This window comes from Dromaius novaehollandiae, chromosome 3 (assembly GCF_036370855.1).
Source record: "Dromaius novaehollandiae isolate bDroNov1 chromosome 3, bDroNov1.hap1, whole genome shotgun sequence".
Classification (NCBI taxonomy): Eukaryota; Metazoa; Chordata; class Aves; order Casuariiformes; family Dromaiidae; genus Dromaius; species Dromaius novaehollandiae.
In genome coordinates, this window is record NC_088100.1 from 75,746,302 (window position 1) to 75,762,975 (window position 16,674).

Below are 16,674 nucleotides of genomic sequence, written 5' to 3' on the forward strand. Positions count from 1 at the left end.
GGAAGCCAAGTCTTCTTTTTCTGAAAGTGTTTCAGATATTTAGGATCCTAAAAGGTGCTACTGTAGTGAAGCTCATGAATGCACAAACTTTTTATAAATGAAACTTGGGATCCCTAATATTATTCATTTCCTTTTGAAGCATTTCCCCACAGATCAATTACTCATCCACAGTCATACCATGTTCTGTTTGCTTTACACAGAGTAGCAAACAAAAGCAAGACCACCATCATGAAAAGCACCACCTGCCCCAAACTCCCAGCTCAGGGCATTGGAGGTCAGAGAGCTATGACTCAGCTCTTCCTCAATGTCTCAGGTCAGTCTTCCCTCCTCCTCAGCAGAACGATCTTGCTTTTTCAAAATGGGAAAGTGAAATTGTGCCCTTCAGGGAGTTACTGGATGGTGCACATAACTTCCCTCTTCATACAACAGACAAGATCCAAGCTACGCTATCCATTTTGGGGGAGGCAATTTGTCAGTGCCTGACGAGCTACAACACTGATGTCATCTACCTGACTTGCAAGAGGATATGGAGAATTAAAGAGACATGATAGACAGCAAGACAGCTGACTGCAGAACTTTTTGTACTGCAGCTATCCCAGATATGCCAGATGAAAACATATCTTCACCAAAGGCAAAAGGAGTTTTGACATCAACTTCAGTGGAGCTAGAACACTTTCTTCTTTATCTCCCTTATATATCAGCCTTCTAAGAGCACACAAATCCACCAAACCCAAAAAGTACTGTAGCACTACAGCTACTTAGCACTATCTATCTTTCCTTTGTCCAGAAAAGTACACAGTGGAAGACTTTGCTGGATGGCATTAGTTATAAAGAAACCCACTTCAAAGGCAAGGGAAAATGTCTGTGCCATATTCTTACTGTTCACATTCTAAAACTGGCAAATTCAATTGAAGTAACCAGAGGGGGCAGGGAAGGAAGCGGAAGAGAGAGAAAAACATTAACATAAAGCAAAATTTAGTTGTGTTCTGCAATGTGGAAAAAGCTTATTGATAAATCTCTCCTACGCATACATTCAGAAGAGGTCTGTCTCCCTCCTCCCAGCTCCACAAAGGTTACTAAGAAACTCTAAAGTATTAGAATTTATCTATAATGAAATTTAAAACTGAACATCTTTTGACGCAAATTTGGCATTATTTAATGGAAGTATTTACCTGAAGAAATATTTAAGACAGACAATCTTAGTTTCTCTGAAGCGATATATTTTATTGAACTTGGAATAGGATTTCTCAGTAGTACAGTAAATACTAGCCTTTGGGAGTCTCATTCCTCTAGCTGAAACAGTAGGTATGAAACCTCCAACCCCCCAATACAGATTCACAGTAACAGAGAAAAAGCAAAAAAAAGTAACCAAATTGTCCTAGGATTTTTTCAGCCAGACACAATCTTTCAGTTTTCGCAAACTAGTGGAAGAAAGATCAAAAATAGTTCCAGGGCTTTTCTGCTAAGACACATGCTACAGGGAAAAGCAGAGCAGTGCAAAGTGACAGCAGTTAACTGAAATAACCATTTAATGTTTGTTCCTTGTGACTTTCCTTACCTACATTTCTCAAACACTGCACAGTGACAGCAAATCCTTTCGTTCGTGGCAGTAGGTGATACTTGAGTTTGGGCAGGCCTTTGGCTTCAGCTACCTCCATGCTAATCTGGTGCTTCTGTTCTGTGAACCTTGTACCCTCGCAGTGAATCAGAAACTGAAAGCAAGAGAGGACTACAGTTAGAAAGCAGATCAAGATGAAGACCTATTTGACCAGAGCCTTCTCTAACTCCCACCAACATGGCACAAACGAACACTGCTAGTAGGGACGGATACAGCCTGATATGCATCTGAATAATTTAATTGCCTGGAGCTAAAAGCAAGCAAACAAACACATGCACACACAAATCTCTTAATGATGCCAAGGTGCTCCAGTGACACTGTAACTAAAACTTGGTAAGTGTCCGAAACAAACATTTCTAGCAAATGGTTCAGTGTCCAGCTTGCTTCCCCCTGCCCTGCTTCAACTAACTCTTTCACGTCGGCACAGGAACCACAGACAACAGCAGATAGTGTCTTTGATGCCAGTGACTGAGCTGATAACAGATGCAGGCTAGTAGATGCAGGACAACTGAAACAGCTCCCTCCCCATATGAACTATATAGTGGAACTGCTCAGATATAAGCAATTACAATTCTGCCACTGGCAGGCATGGGAGAACAGACAGATCTTTGGCCATTTACCACTTGCTTGGTTGCTTTCTGCTAAGCCTGAACACAAACTAACAGGGAACATGGTGGAAGAGCACAAGCAAAGTACCAATAACCCACAGCTACAATTTAGTCCACAAAAATAGAGAGATGGAAGAAAGCTAGCTAAGCAGCCAGCTTCAGCTCCAGCCCATCTAAGAACGCTTTTACTGGTGTATCATGTACTGTTAAACAGCTTGATGAAGCATACAGAAACTGATAAAATCCTTGTAGCCCAACGAGCATGCTCTGCTTTTCTACATACACACTGCTATTGCTACCTCTTTTGAAACAAGGTCACCACACAGAAATGTAAGTTAAAACCCCATGCTGAATTAACCCCTGTTGTACACCAACAATTTTATCTTTGTTACTATCAGGTATAACACCTTCTTAGTAATCCACCCAGGGGAATATATAAAGAAGGGTGGTGATCTGTGCTCATAAATTAGCGCTGAACTGTCTAGGTTTACAAAAAGGCATTAGACCCCTTTTAAAAGTCACAGAGCATAGGCAAATCCATACGAGGGAGAACAGAACTAGAAACAAAGGAGGCTCCCTTTCCTAGACAGCCTCTCTCTGGAAATCATTTAAACAGTATCCAAACACAGAGCTCAGTTTTGATTGCTTAGGGCTGACTGAAATCAACAGCAATCGAAGAAGTTTCATTTCAGAGAATGAGGCATATACACCTTCACTAGGAAACCACTTCGTAAGCAATCAATTTTTGCAGGCCATTGTGAGGCTGCTTAAGACACCATTTCCCTAACTGAATGTATCTCTCACCATCATCAGCTCATGAGAACTAGGATTTTTCTGATTACTGAGAACACAAAAAATTCAAAGGTTTTTCATTCCCAGACTAGGAAGTGCCAAGCAGAATGACGCTAAAAGATGATGGTGGTAGAAAAGTGACACCTTCCTGTCACAGAAAGGTAACACCAATCCTCTGTGTAACACAGCCAAAGGCCCAGGGGCACCACTTCTTTAATCAGGAACTACTCTGTGGCTTTCACTTCTACTGGGCCGAGCCTGATAGAGCACCTCCACAGGAATAGCAGAATCACAGGGAACCAGAAGGAGAAAATACTAGTACAAACTCCTCAGTGATCTAAGAAAGGTGAGAGGGGAGCTCAGGAAAAGAGACCAGCTAATACGTTTCAACACAATATCATCACATACACGTGTTTGTTACACAAACCCATATGAATCCCTGCATCTACCCCTCTCCAGCTGCTAAATTTAGAGAGATGCAAAGTTTACTGAATTGATTACAGTGAAAATAATTTTAGAACAACATCTGTAGGGCTCCCTCCTACAGAGGAAGCAAACAGGCAAGATAGATTATTACATAGGAAATTTGGAGAACACTCTCCTGATACTGTCAGAAAGCTCACAAATCAAAGTTCTCAGGAGCACTCTGGTGATTTTCACATATAACCTAGGTCCTTCAACCCTCTGGGCACTGCAGCACCTGCTACTCCGTTCATCAGTCATCACTCACCCAGAAGTTTTCAGGGTAGTCCCGGAGATTCAGCAACTTCTGCATGACTGTTTTCCGGTCTTCCTCCCATTTACGCTTGCAAAAGACTATCTCCAGGAAATACCACATCCAGCCAATGATAGGCATGTAAGAGAGCTCCTTCTTTGCGAGCACTTTGGAACTCTGCAAGACATAGCAGAGAAAATAAAACAAAACCAGACCATTTACCCAGTTCTATGTGAACATGAAACATGAACAGTTGATTCCTGCTGAGCAGTCCCAGTTTTAACACTAATGCAAAAGCAAAACAAGAAAAGTTTTCCTCATATGACAAAATGGTAGAATCTGATCCCAAATATCTGCATGAAAGAAGACTTCCAGAATTAAAAAAAAGAAGAAAAGAAAAATACATATATCACCAACGACCCGCACCCAAACCCTGAAACCAAAAACACATGCCAAATTCCTTCAAACATTGAGGAATTCATGCAAAAGACCTAACAACCAACCATATAAAACAAAGTTCTCCATTCAACCAGAGCCTGGGCAGTAGCAACTCAAATTTCTTTAAGCTACCTTGCAGCTATACTTCTCCCCAAGGCTGAGGCACCTCACTGTGATGAGAAAGCTGTTCTGGATAAAAACCTGATTCATAGAGCCACTGCAACACAACAGCATATGGCTGCATACACCTGTATCACACATGCTTTATCAAAGCTACAACAGCAATAAAAATACTTCATTAGTGTTTAGATACATCTGTGGAAGGACTGGGGTACACTTACACTAGTGAGCTTCCCTTCAGAGCATGATTCTGGATTAAAAAAAGTACAGGTCCTGTCTCACAGGTGTGAGACAGACACTGAAGTGATTTGTCTGGACTCTCCCCAGGAAGCGTATCGCATATCAAACATTCACCAGGTTTCAAATCCTAATCCAGGACTTAATTCCCTGCTTATTTCGGAATAACACCCTACTGAGCAGAATTGATTCTACTTGTTCATTTCCTGCCTTCCAAAGCAGCCCACCTCCCTGAGCGCTTACACTTCATTTTGTCATTTAATGACTCACTTCGTTATTTAATGACTAAAATGGCGTGTGTGTGTGTGTGTGCGCGCAAAAAATGTTGTTTCAGCACTTACTGAAAAAAGTGACTTTTTCTAGAAAAATAGATGGAGCAATGACAGTCCAGTTTGTATTTGTTATATGATTATAAGCTGTTCCATCGTAGTGCTCCTCAGACAGGTTCTGGGACGTGACGTTTCACTAGCAGCAATTAGTTAAGCAATCGTCATCAAAAGAAATCCATTTGCTTTCATTTTTTGGCCACTGTTGTTCATTTGATTACTAGGGAAAAGGGACCTGACCTAATTCTTTATCTCAGCTTATTCCTCTCATCTTCTCTCCTTCCTTGAGAAGAAAAATACCTTAAATAATTAAGCTATCTAAAAGCTCATGAGACTTGGAAGGTAAGTGCACATCACACAGCTTTGCTAGTAACTTATTCTGAAGCAGAGCAGAAAAAAGACATGAGACAATTCTATTTTCAAGAATGCGGGAATTAATTCTGCCAAATGATTTAACACATTGTAACACAGCTCTCTTTCTCAAGCATTTGGAGAATTTCAGCAGTGGGCCCAGGTCAGAACTCCAAACCCTGTTCTCCCACACGGAGCAGCAGGAGAATTCGGCAGCCAGAGCTGAGGCACACTTTTTGCAAATTCAATCTTCAGCCATCTCAGATGTCTGCCCCTACTGCACAGCAGCAGTAACACTGAGCCCAGCCTCCCCTTCCAGCTCTCTGAACTGGCCACAGAGATACAGGCTTGCTTCCCACCACTTTCCTTAGCTCTCAGATTTTTTTCCAGGCTACTGTTTTTCTTCTTCGCAGTCTCTCTTACTATAGATCATTTTCTTATTTCCAAAATATACCTAAATTACTCTACTACTTTTAAAAGACTTCAAAAAGTGTTTTTTGTTATAGACCATGTACCATGCAACTTCCATTCAAAACATACACACACCCGTTCATATGCTCTTCCATTTCTCTCTCCTGTGAAAGTCTGAGAAACACAGCTGAGCCAATGCTTTGCACCAAAGAAACCCCAACAGATCTAAAATATTCCTAGCTGAGGTGGGTAAGGCCAAAACCTTTGGTGAACCTCAGCCTTAGTCGCTTGCTCACTGCTGCCTCAGTCACAACCAGGGAAGCCATTAGCCAGCAGCTGCAGCTGGCATCCTAACCAAAGCCACTGTAGAATGAGGCAAACAACTCTGTCACCCAAACGAGAGAGAAAAGAAACACCCTCTTAAAGTTTATTTACAGTAAGTGCTCACTGTCGTAAGACCACAAACAAATGCAAGTGTGCTCTGCAGGTGATGTACAAGGCCTCCAGAACACCGCCAGAAAAGACAGTCTAGTGGTTCTCCCTCCCAAGCTTTAAAATACAGGAATTCTAGCCCAAAAAGCAAGTGGAAGTAAATTATATTTCACCATCAGCTATATTCTAATGTTTTGCCCAATTTGAAAAGCATATGCGTTGAACGAGGGGCAGAAGAGAAGTTCCTACTGTTTGTTTTTGCAGTGAAACAAAGGTAGGCCTGTTGTTGTGAGGTTAGGGTGTCAGATAGTGCAGGTATATCCACAAAGGCAGTGCAGATGCTTGAATTCTTCCCCAGGGCATATTCCTACTCATTTGCTGTCCCACAGCATTTTTTAAATTTAAAAGTGCTCTGTTAGACACTTGAGTGTATGAGCCCTTAGATGCACAGAAGCAGCAGCTAAATCATCTTATGCTAGTTTGTGCTCCCCACCTATGCTATGAGTAGCAGGAAGGCTAATGACACAGAACTAACGAGGGAAAGGAAACTCTTCAATGCATTACACTGGCAAGACTGCTCTCATGTGGGAGAAATACATCAGGCCTGTCCCTCACACACTACCATCTCTCTTACAATAACTAGAGCTACAACCTATTCTCTTTCAGTTGTTTACACATGTACAACTCCTGTGTAAAAATGCAAGGGGAAGAATGCAGCCACAGTTCACTTTTGCTACTCTTTTTTCTTTAACAAAGTGCTTTTGTAAAGGTGCAACGGTCCCCTCTAACCTTTCAATTCAGCTTGCTCAACAGAATAAAATCAATTTTTTAAAAAAAGATAATTTACGCAAGGAAAGTTGCCTTCGCAAAGGGATTTAAAAATTTGCAAAGTTCAGAACTGCATAATTCCAGTAGATGTCTGATGAAATTACCACTGCATGATGACAGGTTATCTAGAATAACAGCATTTCTATCCAAGTCTGAGTTCAATTTCTTTTGGCCAACTATGTTCAGATGGAAAAACCCACAGACTTCTTGTGTTAATGACTGCACTAAAAATCACAAAAACTGAATTTTAAAAGTTTACTTTAGATGCACTCGCACGACTGTGGTGTAACAGAAAGAAAATCCTGATTTATACGCCTAGCCTCAGCCATCCAACACTTCTAGATTACTGAATACAGTAAACAGCATGAAATCAACCTGCAGGCTGAGGAAGTCTACCAGAATTTGTTCCACAGTTTCAAAACAAGTACTTTGTAACTGTAAACCATTAGCAGCAGATATTTGCCTGGTGAGTTATCCATTCTACATGATGTATTCTGCATTGATATGCTTTTGATGACTGTTTGCTCTATTCTGAAGTACAGAACTCTTCCATATTATAATCTGAGGGATATCATGATGGAACAAGATTTTTCTTCTGTCCCTCAGAGCCATCCTACTAGACAGCAAGCTAGGCTCGTAGTTTTTGATGCTTCACACTGAAAAACTTTTCCATGTTGGAAAGGTAACATGGCAGTATTTTAGAGGATGTATGTCCAAACATATCCTATGATGCCATGTTAAATCCAAATAATAAGATGTGGCTGTTTGCCTACATGAACGATCATAACAGCTTTTAATAACGTAGTAACTAAAATGCATACAGGAAGTAGCGTTAAAAAGTAATTGAAGTTCACAGACCTATCAATCCCAGTATCAGTTCCATAGGGATCTAGCAAAAAATCTCTTCTCACACCCATGTTTAAGGCCATGCTCAGTTTCCAACAACGAGCTTCAACAAGAACAGCTTGTATTTAAAATCAGATTTTCCTGGCATAATGGTTTAATTAGGGTTAAAAATGACCATGTACGCTTACCGATTTTTGATGAGAAAGTTGAAATAAAATAGTCTGCACTTACAGTTGTTCATAGAGGTTTTCTGCCTTGTCCTCCTGCCAAGGAATAAAGCCATGCTGACACTGTGGCTCCTTTTTGAAAAGCACCTATTTTGATGTCAATATAATACGTCAATTGGAGTAATGTTTATGTCTTGCTAAAGTAGACAGACCATGAGGAATAACATGAAACTCAAGACACTAGAAGACGAATAGGTGAACCAGAAGATTTAGATTTAGACTAACAAAAATGGCCTTCACTTTAAAAAATCTTCACCTTGGGAGAAAGGTTACTAAAAAAGCTATTTTATCACTGCTTGGATATATCAAGCAACAAAGCAGGTTACAGCTAACACAGTGAATCCTGGCAGGGAGTGTACTAATGTGTTTTTGGTGTAAATCCTTAGTAACATTTAGCTCCTCAGAAAATACCTGTGTCTTGATTTAGAGTTTCGGTAGCCAGTGGGCCCCTTTTCCAAGGGGTTTGGATACTGGAGCCCCTCTGCACACACCTCAAAGCTAAATGCTATGAGTGTGTTTAAATGCTGATAGCGTAGCTCAGCTGTTCACCACGAAAGAGGACGGTAAGTACCAGGACTCCAATGAACATCAGAGGCAAGAAAACTGCAGGGCACAGAACAGTGCAGGGACCAGCGACTGGGACCATGTCTGCATTCATGCCACAAAGCAACGCGTAGCCACAGTGGAGTCAGCATCTCCCCTAGACAGTGTGCTGGCACAGCGTGGAAAAGCAGGGCACCCACAACACAACAGCCACAGTCATTCTGGCTCAGGGCTGTAGCAACAGCCCTGCCTTTCAGTAGGAAATACTGGCGCAGGCACAGCTCTTCCCTGTTGAGGCTGTGCTGCTTCCATCTCTACAGAAACCGAAGCTGGCACCACTGCTCCCTCCTTCACTGCCTGCTGCAGTCACAGCTACACTGGCCAGAGTCAGAACTTGGGCCTTCCCCTGGCAGTCTGCGTTGGCCACAGCAGCATGATGCTGACTTAGCACTGAGCATCCAGCTCCCCTGTATTCCCATTTTGGGGTCCACATCACTTCACACATCATTCAGGTCTGGCAGTGCAAGGAGGCAGGTAAACGTGACCCATGGTTGTCAAAATAAAATAACAAAACAGGAGGAACCCTTCACAGAAACAGAAGTGGAATATAGATGCAAGTCATTTATAAGTTTGGACTGAGCAAAAATCTCCTAATGATTTGGTGCTGCAAACACTCACACATCAGTAACTTCAGCTGCACACAGCCCAACTGCAACCAGTGAGACAATCTGAGTGACTAAAATAGCTTGCAAACCTGAAAGCAAGTGCAGAATTGCTGCTTCATGTAGTTGTTTTCTCCTTCTTCACTGTAAGTGAATAGGTTTCTGTCTCTCACTCAGCACTTCCAGCCAACCCAGTACCTCTTAGGACTGCAAATGGGTGCTCCAAAAATATCATATTTCCGAAAAAAATTAGAAATTGAGATAAATGTTACAACTGATATTCTTTTTTTCTTTTTATTGCTCCCCGGCTTCCTATATTCTTAGCAACTCCTAAGGTTCTTTTTGCCAGATTTTCCTCTATATTCTTTAAAAACTTTCACGAAAGCAGAGAACCTCATGCCATTCAAACACAGGAACTGAGTCATCAGAAGAGGATACAATTTCACAAACCTAACAATAACACACAAGAGACTGTAAAACTCCCCCTCTCCTGCTAAAGGAAAAAAAAATCCACAACACATGGCAAAAAAACAAAATCAAAATCATATTGATAGAACATTAGACACCTGTAGGGACCAAGGCAATTTGGCTATAAGGTGAAGGGAGAAGGCCAGTCCTGCAGAAGAGAGACAAAGGAGCACAGCAACAAACAGACTGAATGTCTATTGCAACTAAAACCAGGAGGAACAGTTTTCATATCCTGTTGAAGAAAGCAGAGAAAAAGAGAAGGCCTCCTCTTTTGGAGATGAGATGGGAAAGTATGGTTTAAGGAAGTTTAATTTTGTTTTTAAATGGACAAAACCAACCAAAAGAAAAGTTACAGGATATATTGGTTTTGCTTAAGAAAAGTTCAAGCTGTAAAATACTGAGAATTTGGATACATACTTGCGACATCATTAGTAGCACAACCATCGTTTGCCAAGGCTGTAGGGTACAGCTGGATGCCACACCAAAGCCATTCTGCCTGTTCGCTGCAGCCAAACGTGCCAGTCCCACTCCTTCAGCCATGATTTGCCTTCATCTTCTCCCTCCCCAGGCAGCCCTCCTTTCTCATTGAATTAGTTATGGCAGGAGGGGGAGAAGGGCTGCCTGAAACATGCCAGCACAGGGCAGACAAGCACAAGAACAGATGCATGAGATGGGATGGGATATGCAAGATTTCCCTTTTCAACAGCAGCAGACATGAGATCAGCTTACTAAGATGTTGGGGACACTAAAAGTTTCCATGCAAAATTCATGGAGGAGAAAGCCATTGAACCTGCCTCTGGCCCACAGAGTGCCTGAGCCACAAACTACTGGAGGCTGGGACAGCACTTAGGAGAAGTCTGCCTGCATGTATGCCTTGGTCTCGGTAACTCCTTTCCCAAACATCTCCTCTTGGCCTCTGATCAAGAGAGGGTAGGACTAGCCCTCAGCGTAACAGTTGTTACACTCTTAACTGTACTGCCACACCAAACCCTGCAGTTTTGCACACAGCACTTTGGTGTAAGCCAGCACAAAGGCAAACCAGCTTAACTCCCCCCCCACTCCGTCCCCACATCCACTCCTGCACTGCACCAGCAGTGCACCCGTAGTACCAGCAGTAGCACCAGTGTGCTAGCACAGTGGATCCATTCAGGAATCTAATCTAAGATAACATTTGTGGAGGTTGGATTTGTCCTGTGGTTTGTTGTTTTGTTTTAAACATGGCTTAAGATGAACCTGGACTGATCCCCCATCACAGAAATGCACTGCTTTGCAGTGTAAAAGCATATATGCTAATGAGAGCACATGGAAAGGCATGGTAAGGGCAGAACCACATCTTCCACAAGCAGGACCAGCTTAAGCTTTGTAAAACTCAGATCTAGAGATCAGTGTCCTTCTGAGCACCTTCAGTTCCCAAAAATGATAACTGAGGGAGTTCTGCACATTTTACAGATTATAGTTTCGGGAGGTAAAACCACAGCGCATCACTCAAAAGACTGAGGTAGTTTAGATGTACAAAAGATTAGCAAAAACACAAACTGAGTAATAACTATAAGTATCCAAATACAGGAAAAATGATTTCCTCTTAGTGCAACACAGTACAAAACTGTCCAACACTTATGCTTCTAGGCAGTGGTTTTCTTAAGAGTAGGGAAGAATACAAAAAAATAAAAACATAATTTTAATTATCTTGGGAAACGATAAAAAAAAAATCATTAAAGCTAATGAGATTCAATCCAACCACACACCATCAATGTAAAACGAGAGATTTTTGACCTTGTAGGCTCTTATTAGCTTGTATAGAAATAATTCCTTAATTTTTTACAATATTGTTTTCTGAAGAACTTAATTGTTCATGATTCTCTAAAACACAGCTTTATTTCAGAATTGTGGCCATCAGGCTTAAAAAATTAGAAAGGCTATGCTAAAGCACTGCTGTACAATAAACACATAAAAGGGAGAATGCTCTTGGCACACACATTTTCTCTGCCATGAACAGGTTTCCCTACCTGTACTGCTGTCTTTGATGATATCCTCCAACTCAAGTGCTCAAGTCCTAGACATTATGGGCAAATTGTTCCAGAGTAATATGAAGCTATTGGCTCCTAATTATTGTTTCAGTAATATGCTGGGCCTGTAATGCTTGCATTTTGTAATTGTATTGTAATATGAAAAGGATTGAAGTCTTGCCTCAATATCCAGGAAATTCAAAAGGCCCAAATGAAAGGCCATAACCAGTCATAGCTTCATGCAGTCCACTACCATGGCTTTGACAAGTGGCCAGTAGCAAAGTAAGTTAGAAGAGGATGCTAGAGAAGATTATCAAAATGAGTTATTAGTCTGTGTTCATAGGAGGGAGAAACTGTTTTCTAAATACCTTGGAGGTAGAGAGTGTCGTCACCACCACAGAATTAAGTCAAGCTGGCTTAGGAGGGGAGCTTGAATCATCCCCACGAGCTGACAGGGGAAACAAAAAAAAGCCTGAAAACAAACACAAATGTACTCCTAACCTAATATAATAATATATTCAACTATAAGTAAGCTCACTGTCACTACCACCGCCCTTCCAGAATAACCTGGTTACTGCTTTCACTTGAGCTGGCAGCTCTTTCATTCTGAGAGGCAACAGAGACTGCATCATTCAAGCTCTAGCTGTCCTAGACATATTGGAGGATTTGTAAGACGACACCGGAGAAGGCAGGCAAATTCTACAATTTACTGGGAAAGAATCACAGAACAGCTCATCTTTCTGCAGCACAAAGAACCATAAGTACCTAGCAAGCACACAGAAAGAAACAATTGTAATAAGCTCCACAGGTTAAAAATATCTCCTTTATCAATTTTAACAGCAATGCTTTAAAAACTTCTGTGAATGCCCAAACAATCCTGTCTCAGTATTTTAAATATTTCCACTGCATTGCTTTAAGTTCATCTCTCAGAATCTAACAACAGCTGAATGAAATCTGAACAAAGATCTGTTAACGTACAAAACCAAAAAATTTGGGGGGGTTTCTTCTACATCATTGAAGAGGAAATTTGTTTTAAATGCTAATCAGAACTCACCCCCAAGACCCCAAATCTTTCACAAAAGTTCCAACCACAGAGAAAGTCGATTTCAAAGTTGTGATTAAGGATTACGATGGCATTCTCTTTCCCGTACTTGTGGTAACTCTCTGGGTCAGTGTAGAGGGTGCAATCGGTGCCTGACCACCATTCCAGCAACATCACCATCTCTGGAATAAACAACAACAAACACATGAATGTATACAGTATATACAAACCCACAAATCATTAGTGTTGAAAAGCATCAGTTGCCCCAACAGCGCAAGGGCTGCAATTAAGTTGAAATGCTGAACATAAACCACATAGCCACACATTTGGTAATAGTGTGTGTGTGGCAGGGGGGTAAGAGGAGAAGGGAAATAAGAAGATGACACGGAAGGAGGGAGCAAAAATTTTCCACTGTGATACTGAGAAAGAGCAGTTTCATTTATTGAAAACTTGCAGTCCAAATATTAAAAGTCTTATTATCAGAATACATGTAAAATTAGCATTTGCACTTCAGAATACTTGCATGCAAGTAATACAACAGAATTACAGGAAGAACAAAACAAGCTTGTAGGAGAAACAAACATGCCCATTTTCACCACATACAGGTACTCCTGCTTCTAAGAGCTCTGAAGGCTAAAAATTTATGAAGCATGGACAGCAAATAGGGCCCAGCTCACTCGCAGGATCATTTGGCTCCTGGTTGGATAGGCTCAAACCGCAGTGCTCTCGGCAAACCTAGTACACAATATAAGTGACAGCACAACCAGTTATTACATATTGTACAGGCATGTGCTAAGTGACTACTCACAGCACCTTTCCCTCTTTCATTCCTGTCATGGAAAGGATCAGCACATAATATAACTAAAGATGATGATGTAAATAACACTGCTTTCAACAGGTAATAAGTACATCCAGGAACTTCTGTTCACAGTCTGACCACTCATGCAAGTGGTCTAATGACAATGATGAGTGAAGAGCCGGAGGTGTCAGCAAGCCCACAGCATTTCTCCACTTCAGGGTCCTCAAACTCATCCAGGTAAAGCTCATTCATTCCAGTGAGGACTGCTGACTGAGGCACCATGCACACATAGTTGATCTCAACATCTGCTTAACCTCTGGAGGCAGCTCCTCCTAAGACTGTTGGAAAGGGGCACTCCTACCGCTGCTCTTTGGCAGAGCAAGGGGTTAGTTAACTGCTGCAGGAGAAGCTGTACAGCCAAGTATTTTACCCAGCAGAACAGCTGCTGCCTGGAAAAGTTCTTTCCACGGCAATGTGCCCATTTCATACAACTTGGAAAAAATACTCTGCTGCCGGCCTTGGCTACAGCTCTGTTTTCTGCAACTTTGAACTGAACCCTCTGAAGCCCCTGTCCCATTCAAGATGATCAGGGCTAGGGCCCTGATCCAAATATTACCGCAGCAGATGAAAAGGCTGCATTTGAATTTGATGGGTGGAATCCACGAGATGGGATAGCATCAGCAAAATGTATCTGTAAGCATCTAGATCCGTGGAGTTTCCTTGCTGGAAGACTTCACATCATCATTAACTAGTCATCTTCTTTTACTCAACTGATGGTGTTACTATGTTATTTTCCCTTCCCTGGTTGAATTACTTCTTAAGTTTCTTTAAAACACTCAAAGCTGACAGGAAACTGGCATAAACAAACTTTGACCAAACAGCAACCACACCACCTCTGCCTCCTGAGCCAGCACAGGCCTTCTAAAAGCCACACAGGGAGTCAGATCTAGGAAAAGATTAAAGCTCATGCACAAGGAATTAAGTTTAACCCAGCTCACTGTGCTCCTGTCCATCTCATTTGCCACAGAAATGTCTGTGCCAGCATACAGCCAGTGACAGGCAGCGCTGCCTCCTCTGGCCCTGGGACCAACCAAAGGGACTTGGAAGGGCAGCTACCGCTTGGGTAATGAAAAACAGACTCGGCATCACACTTCTGTTTAGTTTCTCCACTCTGTTCACCACGGGTTGCTAGCATTCTGGAAATACCTAACTACAAACAAAAGAGGCTTTCATTTCCAGAAAAAAGAACCTTACTATCAGCGAGTTTGGAAAGTGAAATGCAATTGTCCATGTCAGTCTTTAATATGGGCACCTCTGGATTGTTCATCTTCTTGCTTTATGTACACTGTTAAGGTATTCAGCATAATACAATTTTAGCCTTGCCTACGGAGATGTAGGTGCCCAAATCTCACCATTGTCCAGTCATCTTTTAAGTGTCCAAAATACATTGGAGACGGGACTTCAGCATTTTGGAAAGGTCTGTCTCAGGCCTAAGAAACAGGTTTTGAGAAATGGAGTCAGAGAAATGGAGTCATAGTCTGAAGTTAAATATTGAGAGGTTCAATTTAAAGAGTTCTTTCTGTTTCATAAAGCTCCCTTATATTTATTCGCACCTTTTCTACTGATGTTTCTGCCAGCTGGGACTGTCCAGTACAAGGATCTTTATCATGTGCCTTCTCCAGTTTTTGTACTCCTGAACTGTTGACACTCCACAAAGAAATTAAGATTGAACTGTATCAGAGAGCAATATTCATGATTTTCTGGTGAGACTTACACTACTACTCACTCTGGTGCTCCCCACCGGCACCTAAAACACAAATGAAGTGTCAAGGCAGGTGAAAAGGAAGCAATTTGTGAACCAATTAAATGTAAATCACAGACATAGGAACCTCAAAAAAACTTGACACAATATAGAGCAGGAAGCAGTCTGGACAGGACATGAAGAACCAGGTTTGTTGCATGTACTCTTAATGCCTCCTTCTGTTAACTGGCTAGAAGTAACAGTTATACATCCTGCTATAGTCAATGCCCTATACAGTTGACAGGAGTGGGTCAATCACCCAGAGCAAAGCCAAAAGCTCAGACTGGGTGAAGAACTGCCAGCTATGAACCAAAGACAACAGGTGGTTGGCAAAGAGTCCAGATCCAAGAGGAGGTATTAACAGTAAGTACATCTGTACACCCCTTTGCTGATGAACTGAAGTGCAGGGCAGAGGGGAGAAAATCATTGTTAAGTACCCCAAAACACTCTGGATTAGCATCCAGATTTGTTTCCAAATCCTAAGAAACAGATATGTGGGTTGGTAGGACAGATGAGAGCTGTTCAAAACACAGCTGTATTTACAAGCAGGTGAGCGGGTTCTCAGTAACCTCCTAGTGACTATCATACAGCTTTTACCTTTCTATTTCCTTACATCATTATCAAATACAGACAAAAATTATGCTTTATATTTGTTTTGCTTGTAACTAGAAGCCTGATCACAGGACTTGCAAATTAAGTCTTTACTTGACAAAGCTTCCCTGGTTTTAGGCAGGGGAAGTTGAGGTGAGTCAGCAAACTAACAATCTTGGAGAGCCATTTTGACAGAGGCAGGGGATCTAAAAGTAGTGGCTCTCCTGGAGGAATCAGTGTCCTCGCAGGAGCTGGGGAACCATGTGGCTAAGGAGAGCTGTCTGTCAAGATGGAAAAGTAGAAAAGGAGTTATGGGACATGGTTGCTTCCTTCCAGAGCTATCCTATAATTTCTGCAGCAAAGCAAAGGTCTAATGCAAGGAGCTGGTTTTTGCTGAGTGAGAAGTACCGTCTTTACAGGGTGCACATCTGCCCCAAGAGAGTGTCTGCTGAAAGGATGAGACATCTGACATGCTCTCCTGGCTTTGAGAAAGACCCAGAGCATCACACACATCCTCATTCACCTCAGGGAAGATCAAAACCAGGCCAGCCTTTGAAATACTTCTGAAATCCTTTTAATTAAGTCCCCCACTGGCCTCAACTAGTGAAAAAACAACAGCAGTCAGAAACAAATCTTCTACATTTTCAGTCACATTAGCTAAATTAATTGCCTGAAGCTTTTGGATGACATTGCGCTGTACACTGGAGAACAGGCATTAGTGACCTGAACAAATTTTATCTAACAACATTACATTCAGGCTAATAGCCAATCTCTATTCAAACAACATTGCCCCTAATATGACAAAACTGTTTA

At 41.7% G+C, this 16,674-nt stretch overlaps 1 protein-coding gene across 2 annotated transcripts in view; it reads right to left on the reverse strand.

The window, feature by feature from the left end:
* The window catches only part of AGPAT4 (1-acylglycerol-3-phosphate O-acyltransferase 4), an 88,456-nt gene that overhangs the window by 24,998 nt on the left and 46,784 nt on the right, over positions 1 to 16,674 (reverse strand). For both annotated transcript variants that reach the window (XM_026109877.2, XM_026109879.2), the window contains exons 3-5: positions 12,683 to 12,852; positions 3,749 to 3,910; positions 1,559 to 1,712 (exon numbers count right to left, since the gene is read on the reverse strand). In XM_026109877.2, coding sequence (XP_025965662.1) covers positions 1,559 to 1,712; positions 3,749 to 3,910; positions 12,683 to 12,852 — 486 coding nt within the window. The remainder of the gene's footprint in view (positions 1 to 1,558; positions 1,713 to 3,748; positions 3,911 to 12,682; positions 12,853 to 16,674) is intronic.